General features: G+C 44.1%; 2 protein-coding genes across 2 annotated transcripts in view; both read right to left on the minus strand.

Moving 5' to 3' along the window:
- Positions 1-3,792: 3,792 nt before the first annotated feature.
- Positions 3,793-26,345, minus strand: part of LOC310989416 (uncharacterized protein) — a 79,648-nt gene continuing 57,095 nt past the window's right edge. The window contains exons 13-15 of the mRNA XM_083976475.1: positions 5,909-6,082; positions 5,283-5,456; positions 3,793-4,270 (exon numbers count right to left, since the gene is read on the minus strand). Coding sequence (XP_083832601.1) covers positions 4,264-4,270; positions 5,283-5,456; positions 5,909-6,082 — 355 coding nt within the window. The 3' untranslated portion in view covers positions 3,793-4,263. The remainder of the gene's footprint in view (positions 4,271-5,282; positions 5,457-5,908; positions 6,083-26,345) is intronic.
- Positions 6,881-12,894, minus strand: LOC310989726 (protein NLRC3-like; the record flags this gene model as incomplete). The annotated part of the gene is given in 7 exon segments (XM_083976873.1): positions 6,881-7,067; positions 8,297-8,470; positions 8,820-9,299; positions 9,612-11,040; positions 11,256-11,337; positions 11,339-11,498; positions 12,887-12,894. Coding segments are annotated over 7 exon segments (2,520 nt in total).

Below are 26,345 nucleotides of genomic sequence, written 5' to 3' on the forward strand. Positions count from 1 at the left end.
TGTCTGTCAGCTCATCTACCATTTGCAGAAAGATCAAAAAGCCTGATGGCTGAAGACAGATAGGCCTACAGATCTATCAAACACCCTCCACAAATACAAATAACACTCACAATAACCCTACTAACGTAACACCTGCCTCTCTTGTAGCTTGCTGTTTACATGTAGCCTACACTATATTAGTCTAATTCACAGTTGATCTGTGTGTGGTGTAATTTTTAATTCACCTGTATGTTCTATTGAACCTGTTAATGTAGGCTATATAAATTACATGTTGCTTCTCTTCAATAGACACAAAAGAAAGAAAGAAAGAAAAAAACACATAAAGCTCATAAAACTTTTTAAAATTCGGGTCAATTATGTGATTGTGATTTTATGAGTCAGGTTTCTATCTCACCTTTTCTACAAAGTTCGAGAAACTTCGTTTTATTATGTAATCCGACCGGAAACAAAAGCTCCGCACTGCAGTGAAGTTAGTTTGAAGTTGGATATTTGACAGACATTCGCTCACTCACTCGCTTCTCAATATATTAAAAATCCATATAAAATATAAGATGTGTTCAAATGCAATAAAAACAGGTGCGTCTCATAGAGGAGGCTTAGCCCTACCATCCTGTGTTGATTTTGAGTCAACAGGTCACATGACCTGGGAGTTATTGAGCTATAATGCTCATATTTACTGTATAAAATACATAAAGAATTCATATAAAATATTACATTTGTTTAAATGCAATAAAAACAGGTGTGTGTCATAGAGGAGGCTTAGCTCTACCATCCTGTGTTGATTTTGAGCCAACAGGTCACATGACCTGGGAGTTATTGAGCTATAATGCTCATATTTACTGTATATATATTTTATACTGTAAATATGAGCAAAGTACAAAGCCGAGGACGACGTCCAGAGGGACAAGGTCTCTGCCAAGAACTCCCTAGAGTCCTACGCCTTCAACATGAAGAGCAGCGTGCAGGACGAGAACATGAAGGGCAAAATAAGTGAGGAGGACCAGAAGAAGGTGGTGGAGAAGTGTGATGAGACCATCACCTGGCTGGAGAACAACCAGCTGGCTGATAAAGAGGAGTACCAACACAAGCAGAAGGAGCTGGAGAAAGTGTGCAACCCCATCATCAGCAAGTTGTATCAGGGAGGAACGCCTGCAAGTAGCTGTGGAGAGCAGGCACGACCCGGCTCCCAGGGGCCCACTATTGAGGAGGTGGACTAAAGTGGCCCTTCATACGGACTCATACCTTATGTATCATGTGTTAGTTGTAAATATTATAAGATGTGAATACATTTTTCACCCCTGGCTGATGGGACATTTTATATAATTGTATAATATAATAAAAAATGGAAATTAAATTAAATTATATGGTTGTTTTTGATTTTATCATCATTTGGTTTATGTGGTAATAGTTGTAGTTATGAATTTATTTTCAGATTAAATCAAATTTCCTGGGATTAAAATTCAGTGGATGAGTCAGCAGACACTGTTACTGACAAGGAAACTAATGTAAAAAAAACAAAACAACAACAGTCAGATTTTACATTTACTTCAAGTTAGAGGTGGTTTCAAGTTTCATAAAGTTTTAACTCCATGGGAGCAAATACGGTACATGCTGAATGAACAAATTAATTCATAATGTGACGAGAAACATGAACAAATGGATCCAGATAAAGGTGATAGAGTATATCGTCTTGTATTTACATTTCATCACGCCAAATATTAATATAATTTTCAGTGAAGACTGTCAGGAAAAAATAAACATGAAGAGTAAATGTGATAATATTAATGAATCTGTTGATATTAGTAATAATCACTCTAACATTGAGTTGCACTTGTTGATTTTCAGAACAAACAATAACTCTGTGTTTAATAAAATCTTTACAGTTAAAGGTTTTGCAGCTCCTCACTCTGACCACAGGGAGGCAGTGAAGTCCAACTGTTAACTGTGCATGAGACACTGATCAACAACCAGCAGCTCTCAGTGTGGCGTTCAGGGACCCCACCCAGAGGGGGAAGAACTGGTTTTCACTATGATTTCATTCATAACTGATGGTCGACTCATCAGGTGGAGATTCATGGTGTAATCAGTCAACAACAACAACAGCTCAGACTTTCAGTAACATCACTGTCCTATCACTATAAATTGTGACAATACAACAAAGTTCATTCATCGCCATGGTGACAGAGAAAAACAAACAAATAAATCCATATAAACAACATAATAAAAACGGAGGAAGTGGAGATTTTCATTCTTCAGTCATGACTCTTTGATCCAACCTGTCGTTGAGGCTTACAGGTGAACATCAGCTCTATTAAAATAAAACCTCATAAAAAATGTACTGGTAAGTAAATAATTAAGCAATATTACCCGAGAGGGTGTGCTCACCTCCGTTTTATCCAATGAAATATTCAGCTCCAGGCCATAATTAAAAAAACATATTCATCGCCATCACAACTCGTGTCTCTCCGACTTTACGTTACACACACGGGAGGGAGGCAATCCTTTCGGCTGTAACGGGGAAGTTTACAATAACAAAAAATAAAATAACATAATTGTTCTACAAATGTGACTTTGGCAGCTGTCAGGAACAACCTACAGGAGGTCAATGTACTGTAGTTTGTGATTTATTTTCACGAGTAATAAATGACGTTTCTTAACTCATTGAGTGCCAGCCCTTTTATAAAATGGTCAGTGCCATGTGCCAGCGTTTCGGGGCATTTTGAGTAATATTTTAAGACCAAGAGAATATTTTGTATTATGACTCTGAAAACACAAAATAGCTCAAAGGAAAGAGGAGACTCTCTATTTAACTAGGGAAAAACCATTTGTTTGTACCTTGTTCCATTCTTAATTTATCTTAAGTTGAATAGAGCCTGGTTGCACCAAAAAGACCACTTTTTTTCTAGAAAGCTGAGAAAAATGCATTTTTGTGAAAGAGAGTCTCTCAAGACAAACAGTGATTTATCCGTTTTAATTTTGGCTTCAGAAACATGTAAGACATCTGAAAATTTCATTTCACATGTTTTTTCATTGTAGCTACAAAAAAAAAAAAACTAAAATACAACAAGTAGGAGTCCTACTATGCAGAGTGATGCCTGCTCTCCTACTCCTCCTGCAGTTGCTGCCCCCTCACCCTCTCCTCCCCCCTCCTCCCCCCTCCCCTCACCCCCTCTCTGCCCCTCCCCTCTCCTACTTCTCCTCCTGCTGCTTCCCCTCGTCTCTGAAGGAGGGAGGGAGACGTCGTGGCGTCTTCAGCCTCTCTGCTGGACGCGGCCGCGGCAGCGACTCACCGCGCTGATCTCTCGGTTCGTCGTCACGACGTCGGTTTACAGCAACTGGTGAAACTGACTCCGCGATCCGCTTTCGCTTCGGCATTTCGGTGCTGATCATCTAGATCAGTTTACCTTTCCTGCCTCCTCCGATCACTTCATGCTGGAGCTATGCTAATAGCATCCGTGGCTAAGCTTCCTGCAGCTCCACGTTACACTTGTTCCAGGCTCTGCCCGTCGTTTTCCTCTAGAAATAGAAACTCTTCCCAACTTTTTTATCTCTGTACCGATCGCACTCGTCTTCTACTTCCTCTTCACTTCTTGCTCTGATCTACAGTCTTCTTCGTTCTACACATCCCAGAAGCCCCAAAATTACTCACAGTGTGCGCAACAGCGTCCCCATTTACCAGCCGCAGAAAACTGCATTTGACGTATATATACGTCAATGGCACTCAAGCGTTGGATTTTGATTGACGTATATATACGTCAATGGCACTCAATGAGTTAAAATAAAAGGGGGAAAAATCATAAAAATCCATGTTGCCATGGAGATGTGTAAACAACATGACATGGCGAAGTAATATTTTCAGTGATGAGTCAGCCGTGCTGTAATGCTGATTTGAGCACGTTCTAAATGTCTTATTGACCAATCAGATTGCTTGGTCGGAACTACTTGTTGTATAATTACACATAATGCACAACTGTAACCCAGTTAACATGACCTGAATATATATATACAAAAAAAGTATTTACAAAATTGTGAAAAGTCAAAGTCTGTTTCTCTTTATTCAATTGCAAATTAAATTTCTCATCGTCATAATCCAGGTAATTAAACTAATCTTTAGTCTTTTGGTCACTTAGTTAAACTCTCATTTTGTTCTGGTCGGTTTTCATCTGTTAATGTGATGAACTCTGTCAGTCCAGAACACACAGGGAAGATGGTGGACTGAGACACACACAGTCCTCTTCACTTCCATCAGGACAAAGGTCTCTATCAGCGTCTGTGAAGAGAAGCAGAGGACAGAGGTGACTGATCAGTGATGGATCAGTGATGGATCAGTGATAGATCAGTGATGGATCAGTGATTGATCAGTGATTGATCAGTGATTGATCAGTGATTGATCAGTGATGGATCAGTGATAGATCAGTGATTGATCAGTGATGGATCAGTGATAGATCAGTGATGGATCAGTAATAGATCAGTGATGGATCAGTGACAGATCAGTGATGGTTCAGTGATGGATCAGTGACAGATCAGTGATAGATCAGTGATTGATCAGTGATTGATCAGTGATTGATCAGTGATAGATCAGTAATAGATCAGTGATTGATCAGTGATTGATCAGTGATCAGAGACTCCATCAGCTGGACTTGAGTCCTGTTCAGTCCAGATGTGCAGCAGCTGTGCAGCTTCCTCTCAGCTCTCATGTTAACGTGTTGGAGTGAACACTGAGCAGGAAGCTCACACACCTGCACAGACTTTTAGCATCAAGTCTGTTCACTCTGCACATTTCACTGAGTCGCCGTGGAAACAAAGTGCTGAGTCATGAAGGTTCATCACTGATGAGTCACTGTTGTCACTCAAACACAGAGTCTCTGAGTGTTGATGAACATCTGGTCTGCTCTGATTGGCTGACTGTTGTCTCTCTCTGCTCTGATTGGCCGACTGTTGTCTCTCTCTGCTCTGATTGGCTGACTGTTGTCTCTCTCTGCTCTGATTGGCTGTTGTCTCTCTGCTCTGATTGGCTGACTGTTGTCTCTCTCTGCTCTGATTGGCTGACTGTTGTCTCTCTCTGCTCTGATTGGCTGACTGTTGTCTCTATCTCTGCTCTGATTGGCTGACTGTTGTCTCTCTCTGCTCTGATTGGCTGACTGTTGTCTCTCTCTGCTCTGATTGGCTGACTGTTGTCTCTCTCTGCTCTGATTGGCTGACTGTTGTCTCTGTTATTGTCTCACTGACTTTAGTCCAATAGAGCTGAAAGCAGCACAGACTGACTCCGCCCCCCTACTGACCTCACAGTCTCCAGTCTACAGTCTGGACTCTTCACAAGATCATCCAGATCCTTCACGTCTGAATCCTCCAGGTTGTTCTGTCTCAGGTCCAGTTCTCTCAGGTGGGAGGGGTTGGACTTCAGAGCTGAGACCAGAGAAGAACAGCTGATCTCTGACAACCTGCAGCTGTCCAATCTGAATAAAGAATAAAAGAAGATTAATTCATTGATGATCAGAAAGAAGAGTTTTTTCTTCAACAGGTGAATTTCAGTGTCTTTGTCCAAACATGAGTTGTGAGGATCTTGTGCACATTGTTGTGATAGAGATGAAGTGAGTTGATGAGCTGATACTGGACATTTTCTCCAGAGTTTCTAGAAAACATGAGTCGTCTGACTGAGAGAAATACGAGTGTGTGTGAAGGTTGAACTGAAGTGAACAGACATTATTCATGACCACTGAGTGAAATGAGCTGAAACTGAAGAATCATTCTCACACAACAACAACTGCAAATATTCAACAACCACTATTTCAAATGTCATTAATCAATTCAATCAAAGTCAATGATTCAAGTTCTGAGTGAAGATCAATCAGGTTCAGTTGTGGATCAAAGATCTAAGATCTACAACAGTAACAGTCAGTGAACTGACCTCAGAGTCTCCAGTCGACAGTCTGGACTCTCCAGAAAACCACTCAGATCCTTCACTCCTGAATCCTGCAGGTTGTTGAAGCTCAGGTCCAGGTGTCTCAGGTGGGAGGGGTTGGACTTCAGAGCTGAGACCAGAGAAGAACAGCTGATCTCTGACAAACTGCAGTCCTTTAATCTGAATAAAGAATAAAAGAAGAAGAAATATTCATTGATTACTGATCAATAATCAGATGAGTCCTGATCAATAATCAATAGAGGGACTTGTGTCCTTGTGTTCTTGTGGATCTTCATCATGTGGCCTTCTACACACATCATCCACATGTCAGCACAGATTCATCAGCTGCTGCTGACCTCAGCTCAGTCTGTCAATATACAATCAATATCTGATCAATACCTGTTGGACTAAACACTGACTACAACTCTCTGATTTAGAGATTCTGATTCTTTTAGACAGATTTATATTTGTACCATTTCATGTCACTAACTTTATATTTTTATTCTTCTCTGTTATTATTATTATTATTATTATTATTATTATTATTATTATTATTATTATTATTATTATTATTATTATTATTATTATTATCATCATCATCATCATCAATAACTTTATTGATCAACTCGTATCAGGGTTAAATCAATAAACTAACAGCACAGGGGTCAGTGACGTGATGAAACCCAGTGTCAAGTGGTGTAACTTTGATTTTTGATAAAAATCTGAATAAAGAGGAAAATAAATCTGGACTCAAATGAGGAATTAATACAACTCTGTGTTTCTGGACTCATTTTACATCATTTGTCACAGATTATTTAGAAGAAAAGTTTTTTGTTTTTAGGACATGTCCTGCTCAAGATGCATTAAAATCTAAATATAGAAACACAGAAAAAAATCTATTTCTATTCAATGTTTTCAGAAGAAAGTATATTTTTATAAATTCACTTTAATCCACTGTAGGTGGATCAGATACAACAGTCAATGAACTGACCTCAGAGTCTCCAGTCTACAGTCTGGACTCTCCAGAAAACCACTCAGATCCTTCACTCCTGAATCCTGCAGGTCGTTGATGCTCAGGTCCAGGTGTCTCAGGTGGGAGGGGTTGGACTTCAGAGCTGAGCCCAGAGAAGAACAGCTGATCTCTGACAACCAGCAGCGCTGCAATCTGAATAAAGAATAAAAGCAGTGAGTTGAGGACAAAGCTCCTTGTTGACAGCGTTCAGTGTCTCATCATCTGTTCAGAGCTTAAGAAACTTCAGAAAGAACAAGTTTAGAAAATCAAAGTCCAACAGCTGAAGCAACAGGAAGCAGGTTAAACAGTGACAGAGAGAAAATAGCTCATTAAAGGACAATTCCGGGCAAATTCAACTTGGGAATCTGAAGATTATCAGTTTAATGTCTCCTGTTTTGCGGTAGTTGTGTCTGTCCCCGCATCACCACGGCAGCGATGAATGGGAGCGGATGTAAGTTCTGCTGCTTAGGCTGTTTCCATCCCTCAAAGCCACAGACAGCGTCAGATGGAGACTCAACATGCACCCAGAAGTTTATTTACTTCAAGCAAGTCAAGAGTTGTTATTCCTGTGTTTATGACACAAACGGGAGCTTCTGACTGCACGTGAACACACAGAGCCTCAACTTGGGTCTCGCACCAGACTTTGAATTAGATCTAGTTTTACAAACATGTCGGCTTGTTGAAGTAAATAAACTTCTCGGTGAACATGAAGCAACAACCTTCAGCCCATCTTGGTGAGCCTCCAAACAAACCAGCTGAGCCTCTGCAGCTGCTTCATGTCAGCAGCAACAAGACCAACACTAGCAGCTCTGCTCTCACCTGTCTCACCTTGATTCTCAGCATTCACAGTCATTGACAGGAAGTGGCTGCAGTGTGTGCCGTGCTCTTCACTTCCTGCTTCACACTCCAGCCTCTCCCAGCCAGTTGAGCTACCAGGGAGCAGACTTTAGCTGCCAACAGCTCCCTACAGCCAGCCTCCACTGGAGCGCAGCTTTCCAGCCTCCTCTGCCTCTGCTGCCAGCTCTGTGGATCTCAGCTGCTTCCTCTCATGCTTCCTCCCATGGTTCTGTCAGCTCCACAACATCCACCAGCTGCTGTGTTTCTGACCACAACTCAACATCTGCTCTCAGATCAGTGCTGCACGTTGCTTCAACAACAAGTGTCTGAGTTGAAAACAACAGTTGTAGAAGCTGAGCTCGTTCTCTGCTGCTCTGAATCACAAACACTACGACTGCTCTCACCTTCTTCTCTCTGGACTCATCTCAACTGTTTTCTCTCTTCAGCTTCTTGAGAAAAATCCTCACACACAAATCCTGACATGTATGAACCAATGAGAAGCTGAAGCTTCAAACAACTACAACAGCTCCAGTCAGTGAACTCACCCCAGAGTCTCCAGTCTACAGTTTGGACTCTCCAGTCCAGCACACAGAAGCTCCACTGATGAATCATCCAGCTTGTTTCCACTCAGGTCCAGGTGTGTCAGGTGGGAGGGGCTGGACTTCAGAGCTGAGGCAACGACTTCACAGTGAATCTCTGAGAGGTAACACTCAACAAGCCTGTGATTAGAGAAGAAACAAACTGTGTGAGAGTAAAATCAGACAATTTGTACTAAACACACACAACATGTCATCATGTGATCAACATGTGCTCTTCACACTCTGGTTCAGTTCATCTTCTCTCTTTGTGTTGGACATGAAACAATAATCCTCATCAGGGCTGGGCTGGAAAAACCCATTCTCAGATGACCGAGACTAATGAGAATCATTTAACTGTGTGTGTGTGTGTGTGTGTGTGTGTGTGTGTGTGTGTGTGTGTGTGTGTGTGTGTGTGTGTGTGTGTGTGTGTGTGTGTGTGTGTGTGTGTGTGTGTGTGTGTGTGTGTGTTATTGATCATGTCTGGACTCACTCAGCCTTCCTGCAGTTCCTCACAGCTGGGATCAGTCTCAGTCGTCCTTGATATGATGTCCTGTACTTCTCCAGGTCCAACTCGTCCAGAACCTGCTCTGACATCTGCAGCATGTAGGCCAGAGCTGAACACTGGATCTCAGAGAGTTTCTTCTCTGATCTGTTCTCTGACTCCAGGAACTGTTGGATCTCCTGATGAACTGACTGGTCCTTCATCTCCGTCAGACAGTGGAAGATGTTGATGCTTCTGTCAGGAGAGAGGTCATCACTGTCCTCAGTCTCCATCTCCTTGAGGTTGTTGATGGTTCTCTGGATGGTTTCTGGACTGTTGTCTGTCTGACCCAGCAGACCTCCTAACAGCCTCTGGTTGGACTCCAGAGAGAGGCCATGAAGGAAGCGAACAAACAGGTCCAGGTGACCGTTTCTACTGCGGAGGGATTTCTGCATGGCTCTCTCCAGGAAGTTAACCAGGGGTGGAGGACTGTTATTGATCTGTGGAGGACTGTCATTGATCCATGGATTACTGTCATTGATCCAACCATCACTGTCATTGATCGATGGTTGACTGCTCGCATTGAATCCATGAGAAGAAGACATTGAGCTCTTCCCTTTCTCTTCATAGTCTTCTCCCAGGAAGTTCTCCAGAGTTGAGTATCCATCATTATTAGAAAATTGCCATTTCTCTTCTCCTCCTCCTCCTCCTCCTCCTCCTCCTTCTTCTTCTTCTTCTTCTTCTTCTTCTTCTTCTTCTTCTTCTTCTTCTTCTTCTTCTTCTTCTTCTTCTTCTTCTTCTTCTTCTTCTTCTTCCAGGAAGTTCTCCAGGACCTTTGTGTTCCTGTTGGTGAAACAGTGGAACATGTAGACTGCAGCCAGAAACTCCTGAACACTCAGATGAACAAAGCAGTAGACTGTTTTCTGGAAGATCACACTCTCTCTTTTGAAGATCTCAGTACAGAGTCCTGAGTTCACCAAGGCCTCTGTGACATCCAGACCACACTGCTCCAGGTCTTCTTGGTAGAACATGATGTTTCCTTCCTCCAGCTGTTCAAACGCCAGCCTCCCCAGCTTCAGAAGAACTTCCCTGTCGGCCTCCGTCAGCTCCTGTGGACTCATCTCATGTCCTTCACCGTACTTGTTCTTCTTCCTCTTTGTCTGGACCAGCAGGAAGTGTGAGAACAGGTCCGTCGTGGTCTTGGGCAGCTCTCCTCTCTGGTCTGTGGTCAACATGTGCTCCAGAACTGTAGCACTGATCCAGCAGAAGACTGGGACTTGACACATGATGTGGAGGGTCCTGGACGTCTTGATGTGTGAGATGATTCTTCTGGACAGATCTTCATCACTGGACCTCCTCCTGAAGTACTCCTCCATCTGGGCGTCAGTGAAGCCTCGGACCTCTGTTACCCTGTCGACACATGTAGGAGGGATCTGATTGGCTGCTGCAGGTCTGGAGGTGATCCAGACCAGAGCCGAGGGAAGTAGATTCCCCTGGATGAGGTTTGTCAGCAGCACGTTGACTGATGACGTCTGTGTGACATCAGACACAACCTCCCTGTTGTTGAAGTCCAGTGACAGTCGGCTTTCATCCAGGCCGTCAAAGATGAAGAGAAGTTTACAGACAGCCAGCTGCTCTGCTGTGACCTTCTGTAATGTTGGATGGAAAACATGGAGCAGCCTGAGAAGACTGTACTGCTGATCTCTGATCAGGTTCAGCTCCCTGAACGAAAGCAGAACCAGCAGACTGACATCTTGGTTCTCCAAGCCCTCGGCCCAGTCCAGAGTGAACTTCTGCACCGAGAAGGTTTTTCCAACGCCAGCGACGCCGTTGGTCAGAACCACTCTGATGGGTCTCTGTTGGACAGGTGAGACCGTAGAGACGTCCTCTCTCTGTTGGACAGGTGAGACCGTAGAGACGTCCTCTCTCTGTTGGACGGGTGAGACCGTAGAGACGTCCTCTCTCTGTTGGACAGGTAAGTCTTTAAAGATGTCGTTGCACTTGATTGTAGTGTCATGGAGGGTCTTCTTCTTGGACGTTGTCTCCAGCTGTCTCACCTCATGTTGGGTATTAACCTCTTCACTCTGTCCCTCTGTGATGTAGAGCTCAGTGTAGATCCTGTTGAGGAGGGTTCCACTTCCTGTTCCCTCAGTTCCTTCAGTCACTCGTTCACATCTGCTCCTCAGACTGATCTTATGTTGATCTAAAACCTCCTGCAGACCACGATCTGCTGAGAGAGAAGAGACAGAGTCAGACTGAAGACAGAGAGTCTGACAATCTGATCAGATTATTTTCATCAGCTACAGAAAAACTACAGACAACAAAGAGAAGGTTTGAATCATCATCTTAAATGTCAGTGCTGTGTGATGGAACAATGACTCTGGAGAAAACAACAGGTCCTGGTTTCACTAATGACCACATCAGCAGACAGATGTTCAGTCTCACTTTGTCCACAGCTGCTCTGATTGGCTGTCTGCAGCTCACCTCTGGTTCTGGGTCTTTTTCCACACTGGGGACAGGAGGGGGATTCCTGAAGAACCAGACTGGTCCCAGTCTGAGGTGAAGCACTGTCTGCAGAACCAGTGTCCACAGCTGATGGAGACTGGATCCTTCAGGACGTCCTGACAGAGACCACAGCAGGACAGCTGCTGGTCCACAGAGACACCACTCCTCTTCCTCCTGTCAAGACTAGATGATATAATACATGAAACAAAAACACTCTGTAATCTGATAATTATATTAAATCATAAAGATGATGGTGAGGACAAACACAGATTAACACTGATGTGTCTTTTCTTCAATGGAGAGGAGAAAGAAGAGAGAGGACTGAGGACAAACATGGATGTTGCCTCACTGATCTGAGACCAGTTGGTGCCTGTAAAGTATTTGGAGTAGACTAAGTTACTATTACATTTATTCTACTTTTGGGGGGTCAGAGTCTGATGGATCTGGTTCCTGGTTTCTCTCTGTTTCCTTCACATGAGTCTAATGACTGAATCATCTTCAGCTCAGTTTACAGTAGAAACCGTCTCTTACCGTGACTCTGAAGGTCCAGGTCCAGGTTCAGGACTGAAGAATGGAGGATCACCTTTGGACTGGTCACTCTTCAGAGACGGACAGGTGGATCCTGGAGACTCTGGTCCGTCCTCCTCTTCCTCCACATTAACACTCATCTTCAGGACTTCAGTCAGTCTGAGAGGGAAACCAGAAACACTGAACAACACTGACGTAGCTTCAGATTCATCAGTTAAGGGGAAAGGTAAGGGGAAAGTGTTGAACTTTTATTTTAAAGGTCAAACACACAGTATATTAAGCTCTTGTTCTTCTTTTTCATGTCAGCGTTTTGTCCTAAAACAGTATTTTTTTTAAACCTGGTGGGTGAATAGTGGGTAAATCTCCTTAAAGTGCAGCCACACTATACCCAACTATTGTGGAGTATCGTGTCACTCTTATTACATTGGGTCACGCCGCCGGGTATCCCAGCATGCTTAGCGCAGCAACGGTGACACCCGACGGGCGACTGCATGACCCAATGTATTTTCATTGAGAGTGACACAACACTGCAATTCTGTTGGGTATAGTGTGGCTGCACCTACAGAAAAAACAAAAGGGATCATTAGTGAAATGATGATGTCATAGCCTCACCTCTCTAACCTGTAACCTGAGCCACACCAGTAGACGTAAAGACAACAACTACAACTACAACAACAATGGCAGACTAGTGTAACATTTTAAAAAGGGATAGTTAAACATTTATTGGCCCATTGTCATAATCCCTATAGTCAAAGCAGTAGGTTTGTTACCTTTAATTGTCGGTGCAGGATATTTTTCCCCCATGTCCCTTTAGGAGCTCCGTAAGAAACAGATGTTTTAGTCAAAGTGTCAGTGTGGACAGGGCCTGAGTCAGACTGAGACAACAGGGAGTAGCTGTCCTCCTGCTGTCCCCCCTTTAGTCTCAGTAGTTCACTCTGACTCTTCTTCCCTCCACACTTCACAGGGACTGACACTCACAGACTTTAACGGTGAATAATAATAATAAAGTTGAATACACTCACCTAACGCAGCTTCACTCTTACTCCTTCATGTCGTCTTAAAATGGAGTCTGAACTAAATACTTTCACTTTCTATCTCCTCCCTCTGTGTGTTTACAGGAAACAGCTGACACTGTTACTGACAAGGAAAACTAATGTCTGAGAAAACAGAAACAGATTTTACATTTTATAAATGTTTGAAGTTACTGTTGAGTTGTACTTGTTGATTTTCAGAACAAACAATAACTCTGTTTAATAAAATCTTTCCAGTAAAAGGTTCTGCAGTTCCTCACTCTGACCACAGGGAGGCAGTCAAGTCCAACTCAAACATCAGATAACTCGTTTATTTGTCTCTTCTCTGTCTCTAACCACATTGACTGTGTTATTAATATGTGCAGCATGAACCTCTTCCAGTGGTTAAACGAGGTCTAGTCTCTTTCCAGTGCAACAGTATTAGTTAGTTAGTTAGTTTTTTAAAGCAGTGATGATAGGAGAACAATCCATCCCATGAGGAATCTGAGGGTCAGATCCTGCAGTTACAGTAATAAGACAGAGTGAAGGAGTTAATGTGAAACTTATCTCACATGTCACTTCAACTCATTGATGCAGAATCCTTCTTTATTGTTTCATGCTGAACTTTTAGTGAGTAGTGTGTCTGTATATATATGACCTGCCAAGATACTCTGTGATGTGTTAATACAAATAGAAATATAGAAGAGTAACACTTTAAAAATATGATGTAAATATCCACAAAAATGTCTGAGGTCAATAATGATATTGATACAATAACACGAGGAGGAGGAGGAGGAGGAGGAGGAGAGAGGAGGAGGAGGAGGAGGAGGAGGAGGAGGAGGAGGAGGAAGAGGAGGAGGAGGAAGAGGAGGAGGAGGAGGAGAAAGAGGAGGAGGAAGAGGGAGAGGAGGAGGAAGAGGAGGAGGAGGAGGAGCAGGAGGAGGAGGAGGGAGAGGAAGAGGAGGAAAAAGAGGAGCAGGAGGAAGAAGAAGAGGAGGAGGAGGAGGAGGAGGAGGAAGATGAAGAGGAGGAAGAGGAGGAAGGAGGAAGAAGAGGAGGAGGAGGAAGAGGAGGAGGAGGAGAGAGGAGGAGGAAGAGGAGGAGGAGGAGGAGGAGAAGGAGGAAAAAGAGGAGGAGGAGGAGGAGGAGGAAGAAGAAGAGGAGGTGGGAGAGGAGGAGGAAGATAGAGGAGGAGGAAGAGGAGGAGGAGGAAGAGGAGGAGGAAGAGGAGGAGGAGGAGTCTCTGCAGGAGGAAGAGGAGGAAGAAGAGGAAGAGGAGGAAGAGGAGGAGGAGGAGGAAGAGGAGGAAGGGGAGGAGGAGGAGGAGGAGGGGAGAAGGAGGAGGAGGAAGAGGAGGAAGAGGAAGAGGAGGAGAAAGAGGAGGAGAGAGGAGGAGGAGGAGAAGGAAGGAGGAAGAAGGGGATGAGGAAAAAGAGGAGGAGGAGAGAGGAGGATGAAGAGGAGGAGGAGGAAGAGGAGGAGGAGGAGGGAGAAGAGGAGGAGGAAGAGGAAGAGGAGGAGAGAGGAGGAAGAGGAGGAGGACGAAGAGGAGGAGGAAGAAGAAGGAGGAAGAGGAGGAGGAAGAGGAGCAGGAGGAAGAGGAAGAGGAGGATGAGGAGGAGGAAGAGGAGGAGGAGGAGGAAGAGGAGGAGGAGGAGGAGGAAGAGGAGGAGGAGGAGGAGGAGGAGGAGGAGGAGGAAGAGGAGGAGAGAGGAGGATGAAGAGGAGGAGAGAGGAGGAGGAGGAAGACGAGGAGGAGGAGAGAGGAGGAGGAAGAAGAGGAGAAGGAGAAGGAGGAGGAAGAGGAGGAGGAGGAGGAAGAGGAGGAAGAGGAAGATGAGGAGGAGGAAGAGGAGGAGGGAGAGGAGGAAGAGGAGAGAGGAAGCAGAAGAGGAGGAGGAAGAAGAGGAGAAGGAGGAGGAAGAGGAGGAGGAGGAGGAGGAAGAGGAGGAGAAGGAGGAGAAGGAGGAGGAAGAGGAGGAGGACTGACAGCTGTTGGTCGTCCCAGTCCTGCAGCTTTCTGCTCCAACTCCCCGAGGAGGAAGAGGAGGAGGAGGAGGAGGAAGAGGAAGAGGAAGAAGAGGAGAAGGAAGAGGAGGAGGAGGAAGAGGAGGAGGAGGAGGAAGAGGAGGTGGAAGAGGAGGTGGAAGAGGAGGAGGAGGAGGAAGAGGAGACTTCATCAGCTTTAACTTCTGATCTTCCATTAGTTTCTATGTGTTGCTGCAGTGTGAAGGAGCCAATGTCCCTGCTACTGTCACCAACACTGGTTCTCCACATGTCTGTTGTTCATCATGTTGACTGACCCAGTCCTGCAGCTTTCTGCTCCAACTCCCCGAGGAGGAAGAGGAGGAAGAGGAGGAGGAGGAAGAGGAGGAGGAGGAGGAGGAAGAAGAGGAGGAGGACTGACAGCTGTTTGTCGTCCCAGTCCTGCAGCTTTCTGCTCCAACTCCCCGAGGAGGAAGAGGAGGAGGAGGAGGAGGAGGAGGAGGAAGAGGAGGAGGAGGAGGAGGAGGAGGAGGAGGAGGAGGAGGAAGAGGAGGAGGAGGAGGAGGAGGAAGAGGAGGAGGAGGAGGAGGAGGAGGAGGAAGAGGAGGAGGACTGACAGCTGTTGGTCGTCCCAGTCCTGCAGCTTTCTGCTCCAACTCCCCGAGGACACAGTCTGATCCTGGTCCTATCTGTCTTATCGGACTTTGTCAGTCGGTGTGAAGACTACGAAGGAGTATTAGGGCCAGCCAAAAAAAAAAAAAAAAATCCGGCACAAGAAAAAAAAAAGCCAGGCAAAAAAAAACAAAAAACTGCTGGCTTGACCACGTACCACAACAAAGCGACAAGCGACTGACTGCTCCATGACAGCAGCAGAGTGACAGACAGGCTCCTGTAGTAGTATTTGTAAATACTACTAATACTACAGGAGAGGAGAAGAGGAGATAGGCCTATCCTGTATAGTATTTGTATTTGTAAATACTACAGGAGGAGGCAGAGACCTGGATCGTGGTCTGGTCACGGAGGGGTCTCCAGTCACGTTCAGTCACGCTAAACATTAGCTCATAACGTCTCTATGTAACTTATAAATGATTGTGTGTGTTTGTTTTGGGGGGGGGGGGGGGGGGGGGCAGCAGAGGAGCCACTTGTTTTGTCTACTTGTTATCATTCTTTCAGTCAAAGTCTTTTAACCTTTTCTTTTATACACTGCAAAAACTCAAAATCTTTCCAAGAATATTTGTCTTCTTTCTTGTCAAAATGTCTCATTTCTAGTCAAAACTAATCTCTTTCCAATTAAAATGAGACACATCACCTAAAAATTAACTTGTTTTTAGATCATTTTCACTGATTTCAAACAAATTTTCACTTGAAATGAGTAGAAAAATCTGCCAGTGAAAGCCAGATTTTTGTGCTTGTAATAAGAAAGAAAAACTTGCTCCACTATCAGATTATTTCAAGTGAAAATATGCTTGAAATAAGTAAAATGTGTCTAAAAAACAAGCTACTTTTTATGTGATGGGTCTTATTTTAGGTGAAATTAGATTTGTTTTGACTAGAAATGACATTTTTGACAGGAAATAGGACAAATTGGTTAGATTTTGAGTTTTTGCAGTGTATCGTGGTTTCACAGCCTCCAACATACAGTATTGTCATGGTTTGCTCTAAAGGAGATGAGAGTTGAGCTGTGACTTGTGGTGGAAGCAGCTGATGAGGAAAGCAGGAAGCATCACTTCCTGTCAGCTGTGTTTGTGTCCACGGCAACCGCTGCTCCAATCCTGTTTCTCCTTCAGCTATCAGATTGTTGAATAGTGAGCAGCGAGCAAACAGCAAATATCACTGACAGCTAGGGATGTCACAATTACTTGTTTTCACAGTTAATTGCTGTATTAAACGCCACAATTAATTGATCGTAAAGATTCCTAAATACCGTCACTTTGAGCGCCAAAGTAAAGGTAAATGCACAGATACTGGTCCATTTATCTAAAGTAACACTAAATTAGTAGGAATTTAAATGTTAGCTTGTTATTTGTATTGTCATTAATGATTAATATAAACTTAAACATTTGGTATAGATGAGAATTACTGACTTAAATATTTCAAACGCTTCCCCTGGCGGATTAATAACTGTACCCATATTAAGAGATTAGTAATGTAATTATATTTTGACTATAATTGATTTTACACATTCATAGTGTTGTGAAATTTATTGATGCATAATAATTGTGATAATCGTAACACCGTGATTATTTCTCTGACAATAATCGTACCAAGAAAATCTATAATCGTGACATCCCTACTGACAGCTTGAATGAAACATATTTGTAATGTGATGGTTTAGTGCTGTGTGTTGTGTGTTTTATGGTTCCTCTTCAACACTGGCCAGGCTGACCAAGAACCATAGTGTCGTTGAGCCATGCATCCCTCCCACTCTCAGCAGCAACCACTTCCTAACTTTCTTTACTGAGAAGATAGTGAATATTAGAACAAGCATCGGCAGTAATGGAGCACAGATTATAGCGCCTATAGAAGCAACTCCCAGACTTAGTACATACTGGGACAGCTTCTCCCCCATCCACCTGTCACACCTCACTTCTGCAATTAATATACTTTTCACCACTAGCTGACGGGACATTTTATATCATTTTATAACAATAATAACTTTAAAAAATGGAAATTCAATTAAATTCTATGGTTGTTTTGGATTTCATCGTCATCTGATTTGGATGCTTATAGTTGTAGTTGTGAATAAATTTTCAAATTAAATCAAATTTCCTGGGATTAAATGTCAGTGGATGAGTCAGCAGACACTGTTACTGACAAAGAAAACTCATGTAAAACAACAACAACAAAACAACAGGAACAGATTTTACATTTACTTCAAGTTAGAGTTGGTTTCAAGTTTCGTAACGTTTTAACTCCATGGGATCATGTCAGCTATCTACATGCTGAATTAACAAATTAATTCATAATGTGACAGAGAAATATGAATAAATGGGTCCAGATAAAGGTGATAGAGTATTGTTTAATATCGTCTTGTATTTCTATTTCATCACTACAAATATTAATATAATTTTCAGTGAAGACTGTCAGGAAAAAATAAACATTTAGAGTAAATGTGATAATATTAATGAATCTGTTGTTATTAGTAATAATCACTCTAACATTGAGTTGCACTTGTTGATTTTCAGAACAAACAATAACAATGTGTTTAATAAAATCTTTACAGTAAAAGGTTTTGCAGCTCCTCACTCTGACCACAGGGAGGCAGTGAAGTCCAACTGTTAACTGTGCATGAGACACTGATCAACAACCAGCAGCTCTCAGTGTGGCGTTCAGGGACCCCACCCAGAGGGGGAAGAACTGGTTTTCACTATGATTTCATTCATAACTGATGGTCAACTAGCAGCTCTAACCTCCAGTAACATCACTGTCCTTTCACCGCCATGGTAACAAAGAAAAAACAAAAACAAATAAATAAATGAATACACAACAACATCAAACGGAGGAAGTGGAGATTTTCATTTTTCAGTCTTTCTTCTTTGATCCAACCTGTCGCTGAGACTTACAGGTGAACATCAGCTCTTTCAAAATAAAAGCTCATAAAAAACGTAAATACCGGTAAGTAAATAATTACATTATATATATATTCCTGAATATGCAAAAAAAAATGCAAACATTTACAAAACTGTGAAAAGTCAAAGCCTGTTTCTCTTTATTCAACTGGAAATAATCCAGGTAATTAAACATTCATTTTATTTTGGTCACTTAGTTAAAGCTGTACAGAAAAGAAAATTGAATTTGAGCCCAGTCTGGGTCATAAAATTAGTGTAATAACTCATCTATCAGACGATGTAGGCCAAACTTTGTGCAAAATTCTATTTTAGAGTAAATCCGGGATGAAACTGTTGTATTTTTTTTTCTCATTGGATAATGCAGGCGCACGGATTATACGTCACGTTGCTCACGATTCACCAGCCACTGATATTGGGTCCGTCATCCGTCAATTAAACGTCTGACACACACACACACACACACACACACACACACACACACACACACACACACACACACACACACAGGGCTTGGTCCTTGGAGTCCTCTGATTACAATTCTGAAGGTTCCCAGCTGTGAAGAGAAGCAGAGGACAGAGGTGATGGATCAGTGATTGATCAGTGATTGATCAGTGATAGATCAGTAATAGATCAGTGATTGATCAGTGATTGATCAGTGATCAGAGACTCCATCAGCTGGACTTGAGTCCTGTTCAGTCCAGATGTGCAGCAGCTGTGCAGCTTCCTCTCAGCTCTCATGTTAACGTGTTGGAGTGAACACTGAGCAGGAAGCTCACACACCTGCACAGACTTTTAGCATCAAGTCTGTTCACTCTGCACATTTCACTGAGTCGCCGTGGAAACAAAGTGCTGAGTCATGAAGGTTCATCACTGATTATTGTAGGGGTGTAAAGGTATACCGTACTTCGGTATACCGCGGTGTAAAGCCACGGTGGTGACACCAAGAGATTTCCAAGCTCACGGTGACGGTAATTAAAGCAGAAGTAAGTGATATTTTTGTGTTAATATAAGTCTTAAAGGAGTCATCACCTGGTTTTTTATGTATCCAATCCCCCTTAAATTGCTTTGAATCAGTTCTTAAAACTTATTGGAAACATTTTTTTTTTTTAAATACAAACATAGAGCTTGTTCTGACACTTTTTCATATGGCAACTTTCTCTCGTGAGAGTAGGCGCGAGGTTTTGACTGGTCCGGATGTTCATTGTATTAATATGTAATGAGGTGCGCATTGATTGGACGCAGGGAGGACAGAGCTGGAATGGTGGCTGGCCCAGTGGGCTAAATGCAGGCTGTATTGGAAACCGCATACTATGCTGCTCTGTCGTGTACCGTAACCATGTTATAACTTCATAAAATAAAACAAAATTGTATCGGTTCATTGTAAAACATGTATTTATTGATGCAAATGTAGTGATTTCTGTACGTAGGCTACAGAGCCCTGGGGCAGAGCTGCTGCTGCTCTGTGAACATAGGCGGCCTTACCTATGTTTCAACCGTTTCAATTGAAACGGGCCCCAGCCACCAGGGGGGCCCCCGGCTGCCAGCCACCAAGTCAAAGACAGCACAATAATTCATAGGTTTCACCTTATCATACACACACACACACGCCTACATCCACCACACACACAAACAGCTCTGTCCACCGTGCGGTCACACACTCGACCCCTGATCCGCTCTACAACCACTGATGCGCGTATCATGCCACACCGCGACGGGACTAATCGCTCCTGATTAATAATACGGCAGGAAATATCAATAACAACTTGTCTTACCTTTGAAAACGGCCCGCAAACTATCAATAGACCCTCGTTTTCCTTCTCCCAGTAGCCTATTATTCCTTTTGTTTTTCCTGCTTTCCTCCTCACGTGCGCCCAGTTGCGTAACCTGATGATTGACGTCTGTCAATCACTTTCCTCCTCTTTTCTTTTTTCCCTCGGGTTAAAATGCCTCCAAACAGGCGATCTATGAGTAGGCTACGTCCTAACTTAACAGAGAAATAAAACACAGCGAGAGCACAACTAAAATGTGATATTATTGGCAGCTTATTTACAGATTTTACTAATGGAGGAGACAGCTGTCTGTCTGCTGCTCCAGCACCGCAGCACCGACAGGATCAGCGCCTGTAGACGTCTGTCTGTCCGCATGTCTCGTCCTTTCCTTGTCCGTGGTCGTGGTGCTGAAATAACTCGGAGCACTTTGCTCTCATTACTTTTGTTGCCAATTTGAATTCAGAATATTATTATAAAGCCTGTAGTTTTTGATTGTGTTAAGATTCCTGTTCATGTTTTTTTTTTTTTTTGATGAAAACCAACTTCAGTCCTCGTTTTTTTCTGCCAAGTCCTGGTTTCTTGCCCTGGTAGTGATTTTAACACTTAATGTGTTGTGCGTACCTGGGATGCATAGCGCGTTTACTGCGTCCTTTCAGGGTTTAAAGCATCAGCGACACATGGGCACATGGGCAAATAATTTCATGTTTAACAGCATAGGGCCTCATATGAAATATTGAAACGGGCCCCCAGATGTCTAAGGCCGCCACTGTCTGTGAAGCTTCACTTTTCATTCAAACAAACTAATACGACTGCCACAATTGTTAGATTTCATCAATGAGACCAACATTTATCTCCTAAAAATAATTTAACCAGTCGGCGGTAAACCTCTACAAACCTGCGGGTAAGTTAATTAACGACCGTTTCCTCCGCGGGCATGACAACGTAGTTTGACCGGTTAACGAGCAGCTGCAGGCGGGTTGCTGACGAGTCACTCTCCGCTCCTCTGCCTCGCTGGAGCTGCACTTCTCCCAACGCGAAGCAAACTTCTAAGCCGTCATTTGGATAAACTAACCGCACATTGGGGATCTAAACCCTTACTTTCTCGCATGAAAAAATATTAAAACTTAATAAATTAACGACCCTTTCCTCCGGCGGCACGACGACGTTGTTATCGGCCGGCTAAACGAGCACTGCAGGCGGGTTGAGGAGTCACTGCTCCTCCTCTCCTCTGGTGCTCACTGCAGCAGCAGGCTGCACCCTCACTTCTCCCAACGCGGAGCTAACTTCTAAACAGCCGTCATTTGGATAAACTAACCGCACATTGGGGATCTAAACCCTTACTTTCTCGCATGAAAAAATATTAAAACTTAATAAATTAACAATAGTTTCTTTCGGCGGCATGACGATGTCGTTCGGCCAGGTAAACGAGCGCTGCAGGCGGGTTGAGGAGTCACTCCTCCTCCGCTCCTCTGGTGCTGGCTGCAGCTGGCTGCACCTCACTTCTCCCAACGCGGAGAAAACTTCTAAACAGCCGTCATTTGGATAAACTAACCGCACATTGGGGATCTAAACCCTTACTTTCTCGCATGAAAAATTATTAAAACTTAATAAAGTGACGAAATAACAGCGCTACAGTGGGAAATAAAACAACCCGTAATGGCGGCGCAGCAGAAGTCGGGGTGGTGGAAGAGAGGTGTGTTTATGAAAGCAGTCTCCACGGTGACGTCACCGTAGGAGCAGAATCAAAATCTCGTAATGTTGTGGTGTGCAGCCTCATGAGCTGCTCTGGCTTAAACAAAGAGCCCAAACGAAAAAACTCAGCCACTTTCAAACCCCAGGTTTTCAGGCAAGTTTCCACTGAGGTCCAACACCAGTATACATGTTTTAACAAGGAAAAATGCGATTTCCGGGTGATGACTCCTTTAAACAGTTGTATCTTCCGACAGCAATCACTTCTATAGAGTGTTTGGTCTGAAACACGGGTCTCTCAGTCACTCTGCTCTGCTCTGAGCCGAGGAGAAAACTTTTAATAATATGGGACCTTTAATATTAGCCTATGCGGCGCTGCGCCGGCGCAACTCCACTTACACGTTGGGAACTCAAAACATTTCACCTCACGTTCACATGCAAGTCGGCTGGAAATAGCTCGCTCCTTCGTTGGTTTCTCTTTTTTTCCCCTCTCCGGAGCTCCCCCACAGTTCTGGGAGGCACATGTCACTGTGCACACATGCTTTTGTTTACAACGTCCTTTTAAGCCAGGGACACACCGCCCCGACCGTCGGGCGCCTGGCCTCGTCGGACGGCGTCGGCAGCTCGTCTGTTTGGTGTGTTCCTCTCCGTCGGGGAGCCTCGGCTCTTGTCGGATCTCGTCGGGACCGATTGAACATGCTCAGTCGGGACTCGTCGGCCGTCGGGAGAGTAGACTCGTCGGGTACTCAGATTGGCTGTGTGCTAGCTATGGCGATTCTGATTGGCGGTGCCCTAAGCGAATCAGCGCGGTGTGTGGGAGGGACGGAAGTGACCACAGTAAACAAACGGTGTCCTAGCCTGTCCTACAGTAAAAATGGTATACAAAATAAAAAGAGGAGTAAAGCAATATATTAAGCGGCAATATATATTTAAACATCAAAGATGTTCAATCAAACCCACATAGTTTGAAACAACGTTCAAAACACACACAGCTCACAACTAAGCATATAAAGCCCGCTAGCTTAATGCTAACGTGTAATGTAAAACACCATAGACGGGCTAACAGAAATTAGCATCGGCTATCGCCAATTCGCGGCAACCGAGCCACAGCAGTAAGCTGCTAAAAACTGTTTTAATTTCGGCTTTAGCGCTGTTAAAACGTGGCTGGTTAAATTGTTTTGGGGAGATTAATGTTGTCTCATTGATGAAATTAACTGTGGCAGTGGCATTAGTTTGTTTGAATGAACAGTGAGCAGAGCTGCCCCTATTGGTCTGTATTTCTATGGGGGAGTCCTCGCCACTCAGTCGCTCTGGTCGGCAGTCGGGGCAGTGTGCTTCACTTTTTCCTTTCTCCCGACGAGAGGCGACAGACTCGTCGGCCAAAGCCGTCGGCGTCGGGACGCGTCGGGAAGCGTCGTGGCGGTGTGTCAGGGGCTTTAGATCGGCTCCGGTGCCTGTAGCTTGCAGACCAATCACAAATCGTGATTGGTTGAAGCTGAAGGAAACCATAGAAACACGTTGTTGGAGGGAGGGAAGGAGTTTGGGGGGGGTGTTTGGCTCCTGGTCGGAGAGCGGTGTTTGCTAAGCCCTGCTAACATTGGGCTAGTGCTAGGCTTGGGCGATAGGACGAATGTATCGCCAATCGACCACCGGCTGAGTCCGTCACGGTTGATTTAATTTTTGGCGATTGTCTGGGCGATTTTTTTTTTGCATTTTATTTCGCCAAATTAATGGTCTGGCTCCACAGAATTCAACTCTAATTTAGGCTACATGGAGCACAATTCAAAGCGTGCGTAAATTGGATCTGGCAGCCATGTAATATGTATGTTATTCACACTGATTTCCGACGAGTCTGAATTATTTTTAGAAGAGCGCTATGCCTGTAATGTTTTATGATATTCAGTGTGCCCTTATTTTGAAATCCTTGTACCGGGGGTTACTGTTACCAAGGATACTGAAATAAAAGTAGCGAAGCTCCGGACAGAGTTGCGGTGATTGTATCCACGTTATGAAAACACATGTGTCTATCACAACAACGGATTATCAAGCTGATTATCCATACGAAAGGTAGGCTGCCGGTTCTCACGGCCCGGACTTCTGCCAATAGTTTTTTTTTTTTTTTTGAGGGTGTGTGAGTGTGTGTATGTGTGTGTATGTGCGCCGAGCGGACCCGTCTTATAGAGACACGCGTCTATGGGACAGGCTTTTATTTAATTTAGAACAAACCTTATGCTCAGCAAAGATGGAAAATATATAGTCTAATATAATAAAATGGTTCTGTTGTTTGGATACTTTGGATCCAGAGCAGCATTCATTTACAAGTCAGCACCAACTAAACTACTTTTAATTAGCCTAAACGTAAACATTTAATAACTCGGGTCAGGTCGGAGTCGGACCACAGGCTTCTTCTTTTTTTCTTTCTTCCTCAGGAGAAATAAGGTGTGCGCTGCGCTCACCTCGCTTCTCTCTGACGCGTCGGTGCTCTGGTTGTGACTGATCTGCTGCCTTGAATCCGCCCTTTATACGTGCGCGTTCACAGATTCACAGCAATTCTGTTGAAATTATTTATCTATCACCTGCGCTCTGCACACGTGTCATAACGGCCGAATATATCGTCAACCGCCGATTTAAAGGGGTACGGTGGCCGATTGGAATTTTTTTACCTATCGCCCAAGCCTAGCTAGTGCTAACACGGAGCTAACGCTATAGGAGCAGGGCTCTCAAGTCTCACGCATTTGGCGTGTGACACACGCATTCCCACCCGTTCACACGCTCACACGCCACACATTGTATTTCTCACGCATTTAAATTACCACGGTGACGTCCATCAAGTTGCACCGCTTTAACAGTGGAACAGATTTGAGGGCGCACTGATCACACAGAGAGGTGAAAAGAGACAACAACACTGTTACCAGTTGTAGCCTACTGGCCTCAGCCTGTACCATCGCTAAAACACCGACGACCGTGAGTAACGAGTCAAAAAGACACTGATCACTGCCTCCAGTGTTTCCCCCAGAAAATTTGTTAGTTATGGTGGTGTCTGACCTGTCGACGGGGGGGGGGGCACCGCGCCGCGCCGTATTAAGTTTCACTTTCAACACGCGCTGCTGTTATGCATGCGCGCTTCTCTGTGGTGTGTATGTGTGTGAGAGGATGCGGCCATCGTCCGACGGGGGGGGGGGGGGGGGGGGGGGGGCGGCGGCGAATATCTCTACTTTTTTTTTTTTTTTTTAAGACGTTAGTTTAGGCGCCAGCTCTTTGTTGTTAAGGCGGCCGCCTTAACAGGAAAGCGCTGCGGGAAACCCTGACTGCCTGAGGAATTTGACAGCAGCCTCTTAACTTCATGAACGCAGCTCAAACCGACCCGGTGCCTTAGCACGGCGACCAAGCTTTGATAAACACACCTGGGGCCTCATTTATCAAAGAGGGTGTAAAACTGCTACTAAATATTTGCGTACGGCGAAAAGACGAAAATGGCGTACGCCCTAAATATTTACACCTTTTTCAGATCAATCAAACTGTGCGTACGCACAACTCTCCGCAATAAATCACACCGGACCCAAGAATGGTGCACACGTGAACACACCTCTTACTCCGCCCCCGGAACGCCTATATACAACTATATATGGTCAGCACGTGCATATTTAATTAGCCATGTGCTCTCTGTGGCGCAGCAACTTTTGTGACAACAAAGTGACAACGGAGACAACGGGCGGAGGACGGGGGAAAGAAGCGGAACTTCTCCGCTTCTCCGAAAGCAGATACACGGGCAATAAATCAGTCAGAAAAATGATCTTGCATTTTAATAAGCTACAATAAAAACAAAAACCTCCCAAATCTCAACAAAAGGGAGCAGAAAGAAGAAGAATCTTATGTAATCTGCCCCTTTATCCCAGAAAATCTTTTACCTAGATGTTAAAACAATGTAGGAAGCAGGACGATAGTTACCATTACTTTGCATGCCTTTCCACTACACAGTTACAGCTCTACTGGACTTGGTTTGGGTCATTTCCCATTCACAGTTCTTCCTCAGGGCCGCGTTGTCTCACTCTTTATTCTCTCCTCTCGTCAGCTCCAAACACACGTGCACCTCGTTAACTCAGGTGACAGAATAATAACAGTCTCAGTAGCTGCAGATCAGTGTGCGCTGCTGCCGATGTGTTTTTAAACTTGGATGGTTTGATCCTTGTCGGACGTCACACACATAGCCTAATCAAAAAAGCAAAATCCACAATCCGCTCTGTTTATCAATTAACATAGAGCCTAGTGTTATTATAGAGCGGGTTGGATTGCCAGCATCAGCGGTCCACCACTACCACAATTACTTCAAAAAAATCCTACTGTCTCTTCTAAATGTACTCCGCTCCTCTCTCCCTCTCACACTGCAGTTCTCTGACTCAGCAACAGCGTCGCCAATTCCTCCTGTTCCTCAGAAAAGGCGTAAATCACGGTACGCCAGGGTCAGAATGGGTGTAAATA

The sequence above is a fragment of the Trachurus trachurus genome (genome assembly GCF_905171665.1).
Source record: "Trachurus trachurus genome assembly, chromosome: 8".
Classification (NCBI taxonomy): Eukaryota; Metazoa; Chordata; class Actinopteri; order Carangiformes; family Carangidae; genus Trachurus; species Trachurus trachurus.